Genomic DNA, 18,098 nt, shown 5'->3' with positions numbered 1-18,098 from the left:
TCCGTGTTTGGGCCACAATAAAAAAGGTGGATTTCCATGAAAGAGGGAACAGGAAAGTGTGTTTTATTTGTCTTTCCATCTCTTCACCAGCAGAGGTCAGCCTATATTTATAGACAGGATAGGTTCACGTTTGAAAGCATGCTTTGAAAACTGTACAGTTGTCACCTTAAGAAACAATAACATTTAACATCCATAAAGAATTCTGATGTCAGTTAAAATGTTGCAGTTATATTTTTAAATGGACTTTATAACTTTCTACACTTAAATAAACACTTAAATATCATGACAATATTGTACTCCGTTTTTGTAACTATTACATGAAAGTGCTATTTAAAAAAATCCTTTTAACTCTTAAAAAGCCTCAACCAGTGTCCAAGTAGCATATATATATATATGTGTATATATATATATATATATATATATATATATATATATATATTATACACACACACTGTATATAGGAAAACTGTATGGTCAAAACATAAGGTAGGTCTTATATGGGCTATGAATACAGATGTTGTGTGTGTGTGAGAGAGAGAGAGAGAGAGAGAGAGAGAGAGAGAGAGAGAGAGAGAAACGGGGTGGGGGGTGGCTTGTGTGCGAGCATTGGATAACTGCAGCAGAGCAGCTCGGTGTTTCGCAGCGGAGAGAGCCAGTCAGAGGATATTTGTGGACTTTAGGAAACAGTCAGGTGAGTCAGTCTTTTAATGCTTTTTATTGTATTTCAACCGTGCCCTTCATTGTTTTTATCCACTTTTCCTGCGCACGCTCTCTGCACCACCGACTGTTAACATTACAGCGCTGCACTCAGGTGAAGGTGCGTTACAGTGTGCGGTGGTGTTTTCCCTCTCAGTGCTGCAGTCCGGGTCGGACAGGACAGGTGCACATGGGTGGATGTTTGCACGTTCATAGCCTGTTATTTCTTAAATCCATAATGGTGTAAGTTAAATGTACTGATGAATTACTGTGCGTAGGCTATGGGTTTTTGTGTCATCGGGTCCATATGAGGACGGTCGTGAAGCTCCTCACTAGCTGACTGCATTGTTTTTAAAGTCAAAGCTATAGAAATCATTCATGATAGATATGTTGCTTATCTGTTTTTAAGCTGTGTTAATGTCTATACGTGGAAGAGGTGAATTCATATAAATTCATATAAGCACGATGAGACAAGTGGAAAGAGCAGATAATTAGTCTGTTAGACTGTAGGCTATAGCCTACTCAGTCCTCAGTCTCCTCAGCGGTTTGTTGCAAAAGTTCATTAAACTTAATCATCAAAACTTCTAAAATTACCATAGGGTCCTTGCTCTTAATTGGATGCGAATGAGGTCATAACTTAGTTAGATAATAAGTCACCCTCTAATGATGGGCAAGTTGATTAATGGCTGATAAACAATTTACCTAGTCTTTAGAACAGATATTAAGGCATTATCAACGTTTTGGACTGCAGACCCGCAGACACGTTGAGGGGCGGGGTTAAACGTTTAACCCCGCCCCTCAACGTTTAACCCCTTTAAACTCTCCAGCATTTGACCCTGTCTTTCATCGCTCAGAGTGAATTTAGCAGTATGCACCCACGCTTCGGACAGCCCTTTTTAGTCAATAAATAATGGAAGTAAGTGTGACTTTTATAGTTGTTTAGTTTTCAAAAACAATTAAAAAAAGCTTGTTATGTCTATTTTAATGTTTCTGCACAAGTTGAGCAGGCTGAGGTTCGGATTGGAAGGCTAACTCCCTTCTTTAACTGCTAGCCTCAAGTAATCTGAAAGTGTGGAAATTATTTCCATTGAAGGACAATGTTCCAGTCGTTGTGTGTATGGACGGTCTCTGAATCGTCTGCAACCAGGAGATGAAGGAGAGCTCAGATCCACAACACCCAGCACATCTTGTCTCTGCCCCCCCAGGCATAGCGCGGTTAGCGCGACCAGTGCAGGGGCTAGCGCCCATGACTCGCGTGTGGATGATAGCCTGTAGATCTGTCTTTAGTGTAGATCTGTCTTTAGTGTAGATCTGTCTTTAGTGTAGATATGTCTTCAGTGTAGATCTGTCTTTAGTGTAGATATGTCTTCAGTGTAGATATGTCTTCAGTGTAGATCTGTCTTTAGTGTAGATATGTCTTCAGTGTAGATATGTCTTTAGTGTAGATCTGTCTTTAGTGTAGATATGTCTTTAGTGTAGATCTGTCTTATGTGAGTATGTCTTCAGTGTAGATATGTCTTCAGTGTAGATCTGTCCCAGTGTAGATCGTCTTTAGTGAGATATGTCTTCAGTGTAGATATGTCTTCAGTGTAGATATGTCTTCAGTGAAGAGCCCACAACTCAACCAGTGTCTCCTTCTTAAGCGAGTTTTATTGTGTAAGACCCGCAGAGGATAACAGGTGTGAAGGCGATCTGCCGTTATATGAGATATATGATTAAAATAATTTTCTTTTGTGTTACTCATCTGTTTGTTTGCTTTTTTGCTGCTGTAACAGGATTCCCCCCTGTGGGATGAATAGTATCTAATCTAATTATGTTTGTTGTTATTATGGTTGTATATATGTTATTAAACTTATTTTCATAATTATTGGTGTTATATTATATATATATATATATAATATATTTATAGTGTATATATATAAATATACACATACTATATACATTATATAATATCTGATATATATGATAGTGTCACGATCGTTTGATTTTGATAACATTAAGAAAGTATTAGGTTGCAATTGATTATGATAAATATACATTCAAATATTCTACTTTTTTATCATTTAATTTATTATTGAAGTATTTAATGTTTTGTGAAATGTGTCAATATTGTATTTCATAATTAGATTAAATCAAAACCAAAGATTAAGTTCATTATGTTTAAATCGTTGCATTTCGCCACATCCAGTAAGGTTTCTAGTCCCACATGTATTAAATGAGTTGGGTAGTGGACGGTTGGAGACTGGGCGGAGTTAAACGTTTGACCCCGCCCCTCAACGTGTCTGCGGGTCTGCAGTCAGGGGTACATGTCAGGTTGAGAAACGTCTCTCTTACTGCAGTGACATAAATACCCAGATGCTTTACTTGACTAAAATGAATAAGACCAAATACCATCAATAGAGTAAAAGTACAAGGTTATTAGCTAAATGTAATTAAGATATCAAAAGTGACAGTACTTGTTTTACACAAGTGTTATAATAATACTATATATATATATATATATATATATATATATATATATACATATTACTGTATTATTGCAACTAATTAATGTATTAACAGTATTTTATTGTCATAGTTGATCAAGGGGAAACTATTTGATCATATCGTATGTGTAAAAGCTTAATTTGAAAGTAACTTTGAACTACAGTCAGATAAAACTGTAAAGAAAAGTACAAAATGTCCCTCTTAAATACAGTGGAGTAGTGTAAAGTAAAATTAAATGGAAATACTCAAGTAAACTACAATACTAAACTATTGATTTATGAGGACTATGGTTAACCTTTTCTCAGATCTCTGCAGGGTAAAACCATCTATCCATCTAACCAACTACCTGTCCAATCCGAGCTTTCTGTTGCACGACTAAAACAACTTTTGAACGTACACGTTCCACAAAAACAAGTTCCTTCCCAAGGCTATTTTGCAGCGGCCATGGAGCGTTTCCGGTTGCCCAGCACTGCCCATGACGATTGTGATTGGTTTTGAGAAATGCCAATAAACCAGAGCACGTCTTTCTCCCGTCCCAGAACGCTGTGTAGACTCGCCAGACCCTCCTTGGTAGCGTCGCGGTGGAGGAAGTTATGGCAAAGCGAGACTACTGCTGCATAAATGTTAATATAAATAATTGATACATTATTCTTAGAGATCCTTCAAATACTAAATGTTGGTTAATATTAATACGTTGTTTATAAATTTGTTGTGGTTCAGATTCCCTGCAGTCCATTTTGCAGAAGGTCAGAGGTCAAACGGTCCATTTGAGGAGTCTTAATGAGGCAACCTAACACATCTTAACACATTAAGGGCACCTTATTAGAGACAACGGTAATCTCATCTCTCCAAGCTGTCTGATTTAAGTGGGCTCATGAGATAAGTAGCATGCTGTTTATATTAGATTCAAGGCTAGTATTTGCCAAGCAGATCAATTTACACAACACAATATGCAACAAATACACTGCATATACACTACACAGAAGCCAAAAAGAGCTGTTTTTTCTCTAGAGCAAATGTTTTTTTAATGGAGAAGAACATCCTAGTCATTTTCCTAATGAGTCATAGATGGCCTTATTGGATAATTCCTCTGATATTCAAATCCAAATGACTGTTATTTCATCATAAATGTTGACAGCTATTTGATAGGTCCAAACAGAGAGACGTTCATTTTTTTACATCTCTATATTTTTAATGTATAAGGAGGCAGATTATTTGCGACACAATCTTAATTTCATGCTTCCCTGAGAAGATTTGTCTTCAGATTTCTCCACATCACAGTAAAAGTGGCCCACAGGCTGAATCCACTCGTTCTGCCTTTATTGTATTGAGTAATAATCCCATTTATGGTTCAGCTGTATGCCAACTCCCAAGGGTTTGGGATAAAGACGGAAAAAAGAAGAAAAAAGGATAAATGACATATTTAAGTAAAGCATATATAATATGTGCGTAATGCCCTTAATTTCTTCAGTCTTTGTCGGTTGATGGCTTTAGCAGAAAAGTATTTAGAAGTGTGGCAGTGTGTTTGGCTTTTTGAGTCTTTTGAAAGAAACAATACAAGAATAGCTCAATTATGCTTAAATTGGAAAACTGCTTCATCATACTCTGAAAACCTCTTCATATTAGGCAAGTTGTGAAGGCATAAACTATCCCAGCAGGCCTGTTGCAAACCCAGCTCTGTGGAGAAACTGATAGTTGTTGCTAAATAAACGATGTTTCAGACACCACCTGCTATTTTGTTCGGTTCTTCTCTTCTCCCATCATGCATGACACATCGGTCGTGTCACTGCCAAGGCAGATGTATTTACCTTTCATGCTTTCATCAGTGAGGCAACACAACGTTGTCAATGTCCTTGCCATCTTCTGTGGTATACGGTGTACCTCGCGCACATGCAGATGTGTTGAAACAATGGTGTGTTTGCTTTGTGTTTCATGAGGGCAGCAGCTGACAAAACCACACCAAAGGGCTTCTCACCAGCATGCCCCCTTGTCTGGTTCCTCTGTTGTCCTCGATTTTGACACAGTTTTGGCAGACGGTGGTTTTGAATAGCAGTCATCAAACAAAATTTTATATACAGACTAGGGTTACACGGTTGCTCTGCTCAAATGATGTCACTTGAGTCAGCGTTGGTTGGGGCTTAAGGCTACAAGTTTGAAAATGAAAAAAAATTCTGTGGGTGTAAAGTTAAAAAGATGTGAGCTGACAAGGCCTTTGTACCTCACTCCTAATCTCTGCTTGAGGCTACAGCAGCTACATAACACACCTGAATCTTGGAACCAACTGTCAATGGTTAAGTTGGCTTGTGGGTAATGTAGGCACTTTATTTGACAAGGAAGAAAAACGTGTGGAATAAAAAGAGATGATATTCTGCTGTATGGATTTGTTACATTAGTGCAATGCTAATTTGGTGGAGCACCTTTTTCAGACTGCCTTCACATGTTGTAATGGAGATTCTCCTCCATCATGTGGTTTTGTAACTGATTGTCAACACATGTATTGATGGTTGTACAACAACCACCTCATCAGCCTGCAATTCTTTGCAGAAGTTTGACCATAAGAAGCATCAAACTAATCAGTTAAATCAGAAAGTGGTGCTTTCAACTGCATCTTCATGTGGGAATTAAATTGTATGAAATATACAGTATAAAAAAATGTACGTAATAACTTTAGTTAAGTAAGTATGTCTGTAAGACTCTTCACTCAACTCAGTCTATGGACATTACATTCGATAAAGCCAGCTTTAAGAAATAGTTCTTGATAAAAGCAAGGTGAGGGGATCCCTGCACCTTCATTAACTTTTTTCCCTTCTCATCCCTCACGTTGTCATCTTATAGGTTGATTTCAAAGCTTAGCAGCCAGACTGCTAACAGAGAGGTCATCAGCTTCACTGTGCTTCATGCTGTGTGTGATTTACAGCAGCCATGGAGATTAAACTGGGAACTCTCCTGTGTCACAATGCTGCTGAGCGGGATTCACAGTGTTGACCCTTTGATCAGTGACAGAGCCAGAGAACGGGGCAGGCAGCCGAAGATTGTGCTGATGGCACGAGTCCTAATCTCTAGATTATCCGTCATGCTGTTCCAGTTTGCACACGGCTAATTAAGAGATGGAGTCGTGTGTTGCAATATTACATCACAGGGGCGCATTACTTAACTCCCAAAACTTTTTAAATGGTCTTTTATGTAACAGCAGCTTACTTGTTCACTTTGGCCTATTGGTTGTAACCAGAGAGTGATGGTTTATGTCAGCAACTTATTTTCTGCTCATGCTGTCAAGTAGGCAAAAAAGGTTTATAGCCTACATGGCATCTCTTTAGCAAATTCATTGTACCTAACGTGGATGTTTTTAAATATTTTTAGATATCATTAGTGTCTGTTTCTGTTTTGAACATTAGGGACATTAAAGGTATAGTATCGGATATTATGAAGTGAGTTTGTATGAGGTACTTATCCATTGTCAGTGTATTAGCTACAATAGATGGGAGTCGGCACGCCCCCAGTTTTGCGAAGCAGGCAGGAGTACCGACACAAATCTAAGCAATGTACTGCTGGACAGGGGCAGCAGCTAAATGTATTTCATCCACCAAAACCAAATCAATATCACTTTAAGTGTGTGCTATATTTAGAATATCTTCACTGCTTTACCTTGCTGTCAGACAATCCTTTTTCACGGGGAACTGAAGACTTTATCTATGCTCTCTTCAAAGACACCGGACGCCTTTGACAAAAACAGTAATTTTACATTGCAGAACATGGGGGTTGCTGGTCTACTGCTGGGCATATTCGTGGCCTTGAACTTTGCAAACTGTTTGATAATCGTGCAAATGAGGGGCCGGTTGTTGCGTCAGTGCCCCAACGTGCGGGGAGGTGCAAGGGCCCGTTCATCGCTGCTTGCAGCTTTAATTTGTTTGTGTTATTGTGTGACTTTGTTCTTGTAAAAGTTTGGATGCACCTACAAATTCATATACTGTACATCATATAGATATCAGCCACAGGGACGATTTTTGTACATGAGTACTTTGACACGTTTAAACACTTTGCTGATAATACTTCTGTACTTTTACCTAAGTAGGATTTTAACTTTTACTTGTAAGTTTAGTATGTTCATGTTGTTGTATTGACATTTCTACTTAAGTAAAGGATCTGAGTACTTCTTCCACCACTGACATAAACACAAGTACAGTATTTCCCCTCAGGTAGAAGAGTAGGGTGTCTTCTGCAAATGTTAATTTTATTTTTAATCAGTTTTAGTAATAGCAGCCTCTGGTTTGGCATTCTTTTATTTGTGTTTTAGTTATACACATTTTTCTCTTTCTCAGCTGGACAATAATCAAAGAGTCTGCATCTGCTGGCTGATGGGCCTGAAGACACACATTTCTCACGCTTAGATTTTGTGTCCAACAAATTGAGGGCAATTAAGGCTTTGCTTGGACCCAGGTCTGAGTGTTAAACATGGGAGACCAGAGAGCAGTCCAGCCCCCCCGGCCCCTGCTGCTGCTCCTGATGCTCCTCGCCAGGCTGTCACAGCTGTGGGCCTTGCCCTTCAGCCCGTCCCTGGACCTGGATGTCACGCCCAGGACTACTGTTTTCTACAAAGGTACGTTTTCTAACTGTGAGGGAAAGACACTGTGTGAAGTGAAACAGAAATATGCATGCCTGTGTTCTAAAAACAACATATTTTCCCCATTTGCTAACACAGTCAGCAGTTGCTGTCATCTATGTAAATACACAGACATTTTACAAATATTTTTTAAGACACAGAAATAACTGGGCTCAAGTTGTAGCTCACAGTGTAACTCTTTGAATCCATGGCAACATTATACGTTCTTTTCACATCCCCAAACCATTATTGGTTGCAAAACATGGCAAATGATTGTCCCCAAATAGAAGGAAGACAAAGATTAAAAATAGGATTGACAATGATCGATGCATCGATATTACTGTAGGGACAGGAGTGAGGGGGGCAAAGTGTCGGACTTTGAAAACAACTATTCTAGATGCATCCATGCAAAGACACATACACACACGTACATACACACGTACTGTACATGTCCACTAAACGCTCAACTCCCTGTCCTTATTTGAAGCTGCTCCGGCTCCTTCCTCCCTCCCATCCTCGTTTAAGAAGTGGCACATTTTCGAAGTTGGCCCTGAAGACAGCTCCTTCATGCTCAGAGTTATTAATCGCCTCTCTCAAGCCCTGTCCTAGATCACACGGCTCAGCAAACACTTCTAATGAAACAATAGACAAGGAGCCCTCATAAAAGAAGACCTGAGCACAGTAGACCTGATTAGTGTCTGTGCAGAAAATACTGCTGAGTAGGTGTATTTTGGCACAGAGGTGGTGTTTACACACATTATCAGCACCTTCCTCTTTCCACCTTACCCATTCCCGCTTGCCACCAGCTCACCTTTCCCCTCCCTCTCTCCTCGCTCCTCATCACTGCGGCAGAGGCTATCACTGCAGCGAGAAGGGAACTCCGGCACTGGCAGACTGATCGGATGGCTTTGCTCTTACCTCCACCCCTCTCCTCTCCACTCCAGTCCTTCTCAGTCTTCTGAGGGTTATTATTATTAGAGGACGGGTGGAGTGAACAGGGCCCAGCTCTATTGCCAGCTAAGCTCTCCGGTGCAATGTCATAAGAGCTGTTGAGAGTGTTGCAGTGTGAGATGATGCTTTGGAGATGGGAGGATATGCTGCTTGACGCTGTGAATCACAATTACTCAGGGAGATGAGAATATAAGAGAGGAGGAGCCAATGTTTAGTGTCTCTTTGCTGCTTTACTGTGCATTTTCTTGATTTAACTTGAGATGACTTTTTGCAAAAAGGAATATTTAGTTCACAATTTGCTGGAGACGGAGGATATCTTGTGATTATTTCTCCTTTATGGTCCAAGTTTTCTGAAAAGGAGACGCTTGCTAAACTCTGAAGAGATGGGGCAGCACATGTAATTCACTAAGCCTGATTCAGTGAGTTAGAAGTAGATCATAGACAGAATTTATTGTCCATTCTCTTAAAGCCAACTCCTTATTGTGATGCCCCTGGCTATTTATTTACACATCTCTGACTCTGCCTCAGATTCATACATACTCTCTAGGCACTTTTCTGTGTTGCAGCCAGAATCAGGCTCTCATCGCAAATTTTATTTTTGCCCTCTTAGAAAGTTGTCCTTGACCTACTTTCTAATCATCGGGGGAGTCCATGAGGGTGCAGGATATGCATGTGTGTCAGCATGCATTTTGTCATTCTCCATGTGAGATGTATGTGTGTGTGTGTGTGTGTGTGTGTGAGGAGAGGGCTTTTGGGCCGTTGTCACTTTCCCTGTCACTTGGGGGAGGGGATAGAGAGTGGCAAGCTCCAATTCAAAGAGGGTTTATTAGCATAAAACAATATGATTATATGAACAATGAATGATTTATGTTTAGGGAAGGATCAAGGGCTACAGTAGCCATATAGAAATGAATCTCTCAGAGAGAAGATCTGCCTAGATGTGCAGGACTGTATATGGAAATAGGATGGATTTTGTATGTGGGTGTCACTACCTATGGGATACTCTGTGGGAGGATTTATATGATGTTTCTCGGCTGGGGTGAGGGGGCGCTCAATAATTTACAGTATGCTTTGCAGATGGTCTGTGTGAGTGGGAGTATAAGGACATACTGTATCAGAGGGAGCTCAGATTTATAAAAAAGAAAATGACACAATATGACTTTATGCACTCTCGTATGGAAAGGTCAGGTGGGCCTGAAAAAACCCTATAGAAGAAACAAAAAGGAAAGGATCCTGTATAGTGTAGGAGCCTTTCAATGGTGACATTTTACAGATGAAGGTTCTATTTCTGAAACTGCACTAATAAACATTAACAATAGATCTGTAACGGGAAAGCGGTCGCTCGTAGTGATAAACCCAACCCTGCAGTTCTCCTCAGCTTTGCAGAGTGTTTTAGGACCTTTCAGCTCTTTGTTTTGGTTTTACGACCTGCAACTTTACTGTTTTAGTTCAGTCTCATCGCTCCGGTCAATCTAATTTTCAACTTTAAATAACAGGCGGCTGTTTTCAGTCAAAAAGCAGTGATAAACCCATTGTTCGCTACCTGCCCGGCACCAAACCGCAGACAGACAAAGTTAGTGACTAACTGGTAAACATAGTGGACCATTTAGTAGCTAAAGAGCCAGATATCTCCCTCAGGAGTTGCAGATCAAACCACAGATTAAAAAAAGGGGAATGAATACATGACCAAACATGAGAAAATACATCCTCAATGTCTGCTTGATGTGTAAAATAGGCAGCTGTTGGCAAACATGTTTGCCATATCAACTAATAAAGTGATAATATGGGCGCCTGGGCAGAGCACTTGGTAGTGTGCGCCCATTTGAAGAGATTTACTCCTTGATGTAGCAGCCGGGGGTTCGACTCCAAGTCATTCCCCCTCGCTCTCCCCTTTCATGTCTTGAGCTGTCCCATAAAAATAAAGGCCTAAAATGCCCGTAAAATAATCTTTAAAAAATACAAACTGATAATATGTCTGCCTTCAAAAATAATGCAGCTTTTAAGTTAAACTTACAGTGCCACAATGTAAAAAGTTTTTAAATAAACAAAATTATAGCAGAAAATAGCCGCTTAGATTAGCTGTTGTAGCTAACTGTAGATATTCTGGGGCAATTAGTTGGCTAACCTAACCAGCTGACAAATAGTTAGATAACCTAACTACTTAATGTCAATGTAAGTAAAAAGTTACTTTCCACCACTGCAGACATGGTGTTGATACGGTCCGTGTCAGATCAGAATGTGGTGTGTTTATCAGTAAAATCACTCAGTTTGTAGTTTTTCGTAAAATGTGTGGGATGTGGGGTATGATAAGAAGTTGTATAGTACATCCAGTTATGTGTGCAGCTTTAACCTTTTCTCCCATGGGTGAGATTAAGGCTTGACTGTGTTGTGAACTCTGTCTCATAGGGGTTCCTGCCTCTACCACCAGACCTGAAGTAATGCATGTTTGAAATATTGATGCACTGTAAGTTGTCTGTTGCTGCTAAGACAAGCTGAGATGGCCAAAGAAGTTATGTAGTAAGTTTCCTCATGGTTAGCACTATTAGTATTGTGGTGGTATAATAATACGAACCTGCCAACTTGATGGGTTTTTTTTGTTGACAAGAGTTTTCTTAATCCAGTATTTTTATTACAGCGTGGAGGAATCACTAAATTTACTGTTCGGACCAGTCTGTTACTGTCTTTCCAAACGGCAAATCAGTTTTGAACAAAATTATGTACTCACATTTTCAGCTCATTATCTGATTGAAGTTGTTAAATCTCTGTGTGACAGCGCTGTTACACCATTTTATTTTTCTACCCTTTATTTTAAACGTTTTTTCTTTTGTGTCAAAATTTCACACTTAAAATCCACTGAGACCTCCATGATGCTTTGATCTTATATCCCCTCGGATAGTGTGAACCTGATAAGATCTTAGTGGTGATTCACAGATAGCATCTAGCGAGACCTGGAATGACACAGGAACTATTTGTGCGTAGTGTATGCAGAATTGGCTTTCTTTTCTGAAAGATGAAAGCCTTCGTTGTCTTTCATCTCATTGTGCAGTCTCTCCAGTTGAACAGAGTTCTACAAAAGTTTTGGATTTGACACAAGCTTGGAAAAAGGTATTGTGTTTGTGAGATGTGACGTAAACGTAAGGGTTTGTTCGCGCAACTTACTAATATAATAAATATGTATGCATTTACCTTTAGTGATAACTGTCCATGTCAAAAGTGGTTTGATTTCCAAGATTTTGAGATGAACAATTAAAAAACATAAGTAGAAAATCTATTCAAACCATTGACTGTAAAATTAGTGGACAGAGCATATGTGAACGTCACCCATTGGTTTGTGGAGTGCTGCTATGAGTCGTTGAGTTTGTTGTTATGGGTGCAGCCATACTGTTTGCGGATGTGACGATTTTAGACAAGAAGGAGGAGTGAGGTGGGAGCCCTTACACTCTATGGGCCCTATCTTGCACCTGGCGCGGCGCAAGTGTCTTTGCTATTTTAAGACCAACACAGTTGTTAATCTCCCGTCCCGTGCCCACGTCGTTTAAACGACAAATACACCTGTGCCCGTCTTTGCGCCCATGGGCGTGCTGGTCTTACAGGGAGGTGTGTTCAGGTGAGTTCTTGGTGTATTGCTATCTTGCGACAACAGAAAGTGGTCGCGGCATTGACCAACAAAAACCTGGTCTAAAGTCAATGGCGCAGCATTTCTTTGAATTTTAACAGCGCATTAGTGACATGGGCCTCTGTCCACTAATTTTACAGTCAATGATTCAAAACCTGACAGTCAGACTTAGTCTGAATAGACCAGAGGATTATTTGTCCCCATCCAGAATGGAGTCAATCCAGACAGATCCAAATATGACAATAAGATAGAGCACAAACACTGGCAACAAGCAGCCACAATCAGAACTAAGAAGTCATCTTTCCTGCGGTTCATAGTTTTTTGACACCTAATGGAGATATCTGTGAACCAGACACCTTTGAACTTTTTTTTTATTGGATCTACAGTACCTTCTGCAGAAAAAAGCTGTTGACAGAGAGTACTGTGGATTATCCACAGTAAAAGTTGCGCAGAAATTGTTGCTGTTGTTGCACAGTTGCATCAGTACAATTACATTATGAAATATCCCATTTTTGGTTCGTCGATGTCTATTTATTTGGCGCAATTCCATTTTTTAAAATATGTTCTCATGTTGTCTCTAATGTCCCAAGTCTTCATAGTGTTTTATTTTATTTTCACTGCGGTGGCCAATAGTATTTTCTTGTAACCTGCAGGTAACTATATCAACAGTTGAACTGCCTACAATTAACCTTTGAAAAGCACGTCAATTTAAACACGCTAGTAGTTGGCAGTGACATGAGCCCGATAATATCCTTTGAAGTGTCCTAATGTAGAAAATAATGGACTTCATAATAATGGATTAAATACACTGCTTTTTTGCTTCCTATTTTTGTATATCAGGGAACCCAGTTGTGTATTATCGCTTACATAACACATCGTCATTGAGCAGTGACGTCAACGTCATTGACTCTTGAGACTGGTGAAGAAATAAAGAGATGCTTATGTAATGTGCGTAAAGTTGACGACAACTGACAGTTCTGACACTGTCCAAAGAAGTTAAGTCAGCCTTTCCTTCCAGCATTTGTTCCCAAATCTTTTATTTAAGCATGTGTGTGTGCATGCATCATTGTGTGTCACATGCTCCTCACAGTGTGTCTAGTGATCAGTGAGTCACACAGGAAGTCACACACACTCGACACACACATAAACACAAACACACTGGAGTTACTATAATCTTGGATCCCACTTGGAGAATTACAAATATGTCTGAGCATGAACGTTCACATTCTGGATGCGCCACCTGTTATGGCTCAGTGTTGAGACACACGCGCTTTAGCAAACACACAACACACACACACGCCCTCCCCGGATCTTCTGAGTCACTGATTTAGAAATGTCCTCACTCTTTTTCAGTAGACAGATGAAGGGTGAAATAAGTCTGAAGTGTGTGAGGCGCCTGGGTAGCTCACCTGGTAGAGCGCGCGCCCAGATACAGAGGTTTACTCCTTGAGGCAGCGGCCGTTTGCTGCATGTCATTCTCCCTCTCTCTCTCCCCTTTCATGTCTTCAGTTGTCCTATAAATTAAGGTCTAAAATGTGAAAGTGTGTGTGTTCCCATTGGAAAATGTGACAGATGTTTCTAAGGGACATTTTGACCTCATTGAATGATGTACTCTGAACATTCACACAAACAGGTTTACACACACACACACACACACACACACACACACACACACATTGTACCTTGTGCTATACTGCAAAATCAATGAGGAAAGTCAACAGAGCACTGAGGTGTGCCAGAAGCCTCTCAGCCTGCTGGCTGGTTTCTATTTACTGTTGTGATCCTGTGTGTGTGTGTGTGTGTGTGTGTGGTAGGGTGTGGTGTGGTGTGGTGTGGTGTGTGTTGTGTGTGTGTGTGTGTGTGTGTGTGTGTGGTGTGTGTGTGTGGGGTGGCGTGTCATGTTCGGGCTTTAGCCTTTTTTGGCTTATTGTTTTAGTTTTACAGTTGTGTTAGCAGAGTGTTTACAGACTGAAACCTTCTCAAACATCTAGATGTTGTGTTGTCCTTTAAGAGTAAGGGTCAGGTGTTCCAAAGTGTGCCAACAAGTCAGTTTTGCCTACAGAAAAACAGCACACTGTCCGAACCCGGAAAGGTCTGAGTCCAAGGTCGCTGTGCCTCCGCTGCCTTTGGGCCGAGGACGTTGTGTACGTCACCGTAGTCCTTCTCATCAGCACTATGCCAGTTATAGCATGCAGACACTGTTTTTATAAGATAGAAAGGCTTTTGCTCCCTCTTGGATGACTCACATAGTGGACTCTTTACGTTGCATTTGGCCGTCATTGTGTTTGCATAACTCTCTCTTTAAACATGATCTCTAAGAATATGCAGTGTTCTCGTGATAAGGATTATGTTTTGTTGTATGCGCATTTTTGTGTGTGTCACCCTCTCCTCTTTGATGCTTATCAATACATAGATTCAGAATGTGCATTTGTGCACATGCCATTTATATGTGTGTGTGTGTGTGTATGTGTGTGCGCGTGTGTGTGTGTGTGTGTGTGTGTGTGTGTGTGTGTGTGTGTGTTTGTGTAAACATTGTGTGTGTGTACCAGCTTGTAATGGAGAGGGTGCCACACCCCCCTGGCGTGTCCTGACCTTTGGCTGTGTTGGAGGAGCTGCTCATTGCTCACTCAAATCTTAGGCTGACTTGCTTTGAGAAATAATGGGTGGCAGCCACACTGTCTTATTTGGGGATTCCATTGAGAGTTGTGTAAGGTTTTGCTATTGCCATCGTGGCGTGGCAGCAGTGACTCTTAAAAAGTTTAGTTCACTAGAATTGAACTCTGCACCTGATAATAAATGGGCTGAAAGCAACACAAACACTTTACTCCTTTTCATTTGCTTTTTTTTTGCAAACTAAAATGTAAGCAATGTGAATAATCTTTCAGGATAATAATGTTTAAAATGGAGAGACTAATGTGAAGTGTATGTATTTATTGAGGCTACATAATAGAGAAACACTTAACACTTAATTAGAACCATTTGATGCGAAGTATCCTTGTATATTGTAAATGAAGATAGGAGTCTAGACTCTGGTCGTGGTGGACTAAAACCAGCAAGTGGTTTGCCTCCAATAAAGAAATCTGCCTAAGGTGTCGGCTTGTTTACAACCTGTCTGGTAATAAACTAAAATCATCATCACAAATCTTCAATCCCAAAATGAATGTTTTGAAGATTAGAATTTTTTTAAAGGTCCCATGGCATGAAAATTTCACTTTATGAGTTGGTCAAGGCCACACCCCCACCCTCCACCTTGCCTCCCCTCCGCCTCAAAAGCTACAGACTCAGAAATGGCATATACTAAATGTCTTAAGGGTCTTAACAACTACTCAAAGCGCTTTTACATAGTACAGGAACCATTCACATTCATTTCTTCACTGTGGCTGAGGCTGCCATACAAGGTGCCACCATGGTGACATGGAACTGCCGGGCCAGGGATTAAACCACCAACCTTTCTATTGGCAGGCAACCGCTCTACTTCAGATACAGTATTAGGGGACCATTAAGGTCTATATAAAAGCATCCAAGGAGCACCATGTCACGGGACCTTTAAATGTCACTGTTGATGTAACTTATGTGCAGGGTTTCCTCTACCAGGAGCACTATGTGCGGTGTCATTCTTCCAAGCTTTAATCAGTGTGACGTGAACGACAGAGCCTGTATGATAATAACCTCATTTTTGACCAGTGAGCGGGATTGCTGTGGTTGTCTGGCTGTCAGTGATAGAAACAGTTAGAAAAAGGCCAACGGGAAGGAAGGTGGGTGGTAAGAGGGACCGCAGTCTGACTCAGTCTCTGCCTGCTCTTCTGTAGAGTCGCTGGTCACTAGCAGTCATCCCTCAGTGTGTCCTTGAGACAGTAAGACAAGCAGCCAGTCATGTGGGGAGGAAAACACCTTCCATGTGATGTTGGGGAAACATCATCGTGTTGTATTACGTAAGATCAAACACGCCGAAAGACTCGCTGTCATCGTCAATATCATCAAGGCCGTTATATATTATATTAAAAGCTTTAGTAATACTGTAGTTGAGATAGTAGAGGCCTTGAAGAGTTTGTCTTCTTATATCTTTGTTTTGCAAAAAACAGGGTTTACACTTTCATTTTGGGACCATCCTTTAACTAGTTGGACTGCAACTTTAACCCAAATGTTAACAGAAACGTGTCGTTTTTGTCTCAAACTGCAATATGTGTCTGATGAAACTAAGCACAAGCCCCTGCTTATAACCTGAAACAAAGATCTCTTTTGTTGCATAAAACCCATACTTGTAGAACTTAAATATATGGTAACAACCGCATTGATATTTGGACTTTTTTCTTTGCAATATTTCTGTACAGTGGAAGGGCTGCACTGCCTCAGCACTTCTTGGTCATTCCTGTTTTATAGAGGAACTCCACCAATTTTACGCATCATAATCAGTTTACCAGTCATAGGGAGCATTACACAGTCAGTAAAAACATTGTGTAATGTGTTTCAGGGCTGGTGTTTGTGGTGATGTTGAGTTATGTTGCATTATATTGAGAGGTTTTGATTTGATTGCTTTATATCACTCACATTTGCTGTTAAAGTGACACTAAATTTACCCTGATATAATTCAATAGGTCCAAGTGAAATTAATGGACTGTGGAATATAAAATATCATAACATGTCAGCTTGCATTGCTGGCTAATCATCTATATATTTGTGCAGCAGATACACTGTGGTCCCCTGGCCCTCCCGGCTGCACAAGAACCTTTACGCTCCATTACATTAAACAGCAGAACAGAGTGATCGCGACAAGCGTGTACCTTACACCACTGTAAATCGATTACTGGGATGCTGCTGCCATTGGTTTCAAAATGGCAGAAAAAGACAGAGGGAGGAAGAAAGGCAATTAATAAGCCCATCTGCTCTCTGGCTCATTTCTCACACCAATGATACCTTTACGTATTATGTTGTTCTTTCTGGATGTGTGGTTTATTTCTTCTTCTGTGTCAAACCTATTTATGCAGACATTAATCTTCACTTGCATCTAACTTTACTTCAAATAAAACCTCTGTAAACCTACTTTTGCGACTTGCCCTCCTTTCTGCGGTGCTACACCGGAGCATGTTCAAATATTTAGTTTAGTGCACCAGGCCAATTTTTTTGTTATGGATAAATTAATTTGTCTGCTCCCTCCTCCGTCACCCACCCACCAACCCACAAACACACACACACACACACACACACACACACAGCTGATGATGCTGTGGCAGTACGACTGATGTGATTTGGCATTACTGGGCCATGAATCCTGCTGAATGCCCTAAAATGTTGCCTCCTCCGTGCCCACATGCTCACACTCCCCACAGTCCTGTCCTCTCAGCAATCACTCCAGCGACCCCCCCATCTCCCAGAACCGCTGTTGAGCATCCCCCCCCATGCAGACATGCCAAGTACTGTATATTCACCTGGGGTGTGTAGACAATGAGAATCCTCCAATCTGTGTGAAGTCCTCCATGGGGCTGTGTAAATTGTTTGATTCTGATAAAAAACATGATCCCTAAACTTAACGTTACTTAGTACCTTAGTTTGAGGAATAATGATATCTCCTAAAACATTTAGATCTTCATTTAAAAGTAACGTTAACTGAAACGCTTAATGCTTTTTAAACATAAGCAGCTGCACAATAAACTCAATATAATAGTATAAATATAGCAATTCATTCTTTAAATGGGAACATCTACAAATTAGTCTTTGTGAGGGACCAAGCAGTTAGGCATGAGGAGTCAC

At 40.5% G+C, this 18,098-nt stretch overlaps 1 protein-coding gene across 1 annotated transcript in view; it reads left to right on the top strand.

Annotated features, from left to right (window-relative positions):
* Positions 1–610: 610 nt before the first annotated feature.
* Positions 611–18,098, top strand: part of sema4gb (sema domain, immunoglobulin domain (Ig), transmembrane domain (TM) and short cytoplasmic domain, (semaphorin) 4Gb) — a 41,186-nt gene continuing 23,698 nt past the window's right edge. Inside the window, exons 1-2 of the mRNA XM_032501734.1 lie at positions 611–691; positions 7,503–7,780. Coding sequence (XP_032357625.1) covers positions 7,636–7,780 — 145 coding nt within the window. The 5' untranslated portion in view covers positions 611–691; positions 7,503–7,635. The remainder of the gene's footprint in view (positions 692–7,502; positions 7,781–18,098) is intronic.

The sequence above is a fragment of the Etheostoma spectabile genome, chromosome 21 (assembly GCF_008692095.1).
Source record: "Etheostoma spectabile isolate EspeVRDwgs_2016 chromosome 21, UIUC_Espe_1.0, whole genome shotgun sequence".
In the NCBI taxonomy this organism is placed as follows: Eukaryota; Metazoa; Chordata; class Actinopteri; order Perciformes; family Percidae; genus Etheostoma; species Etheostoma spectabile.
This window is presented reverse-complemented; position numbering and strand designations above follow the sequence as displayed.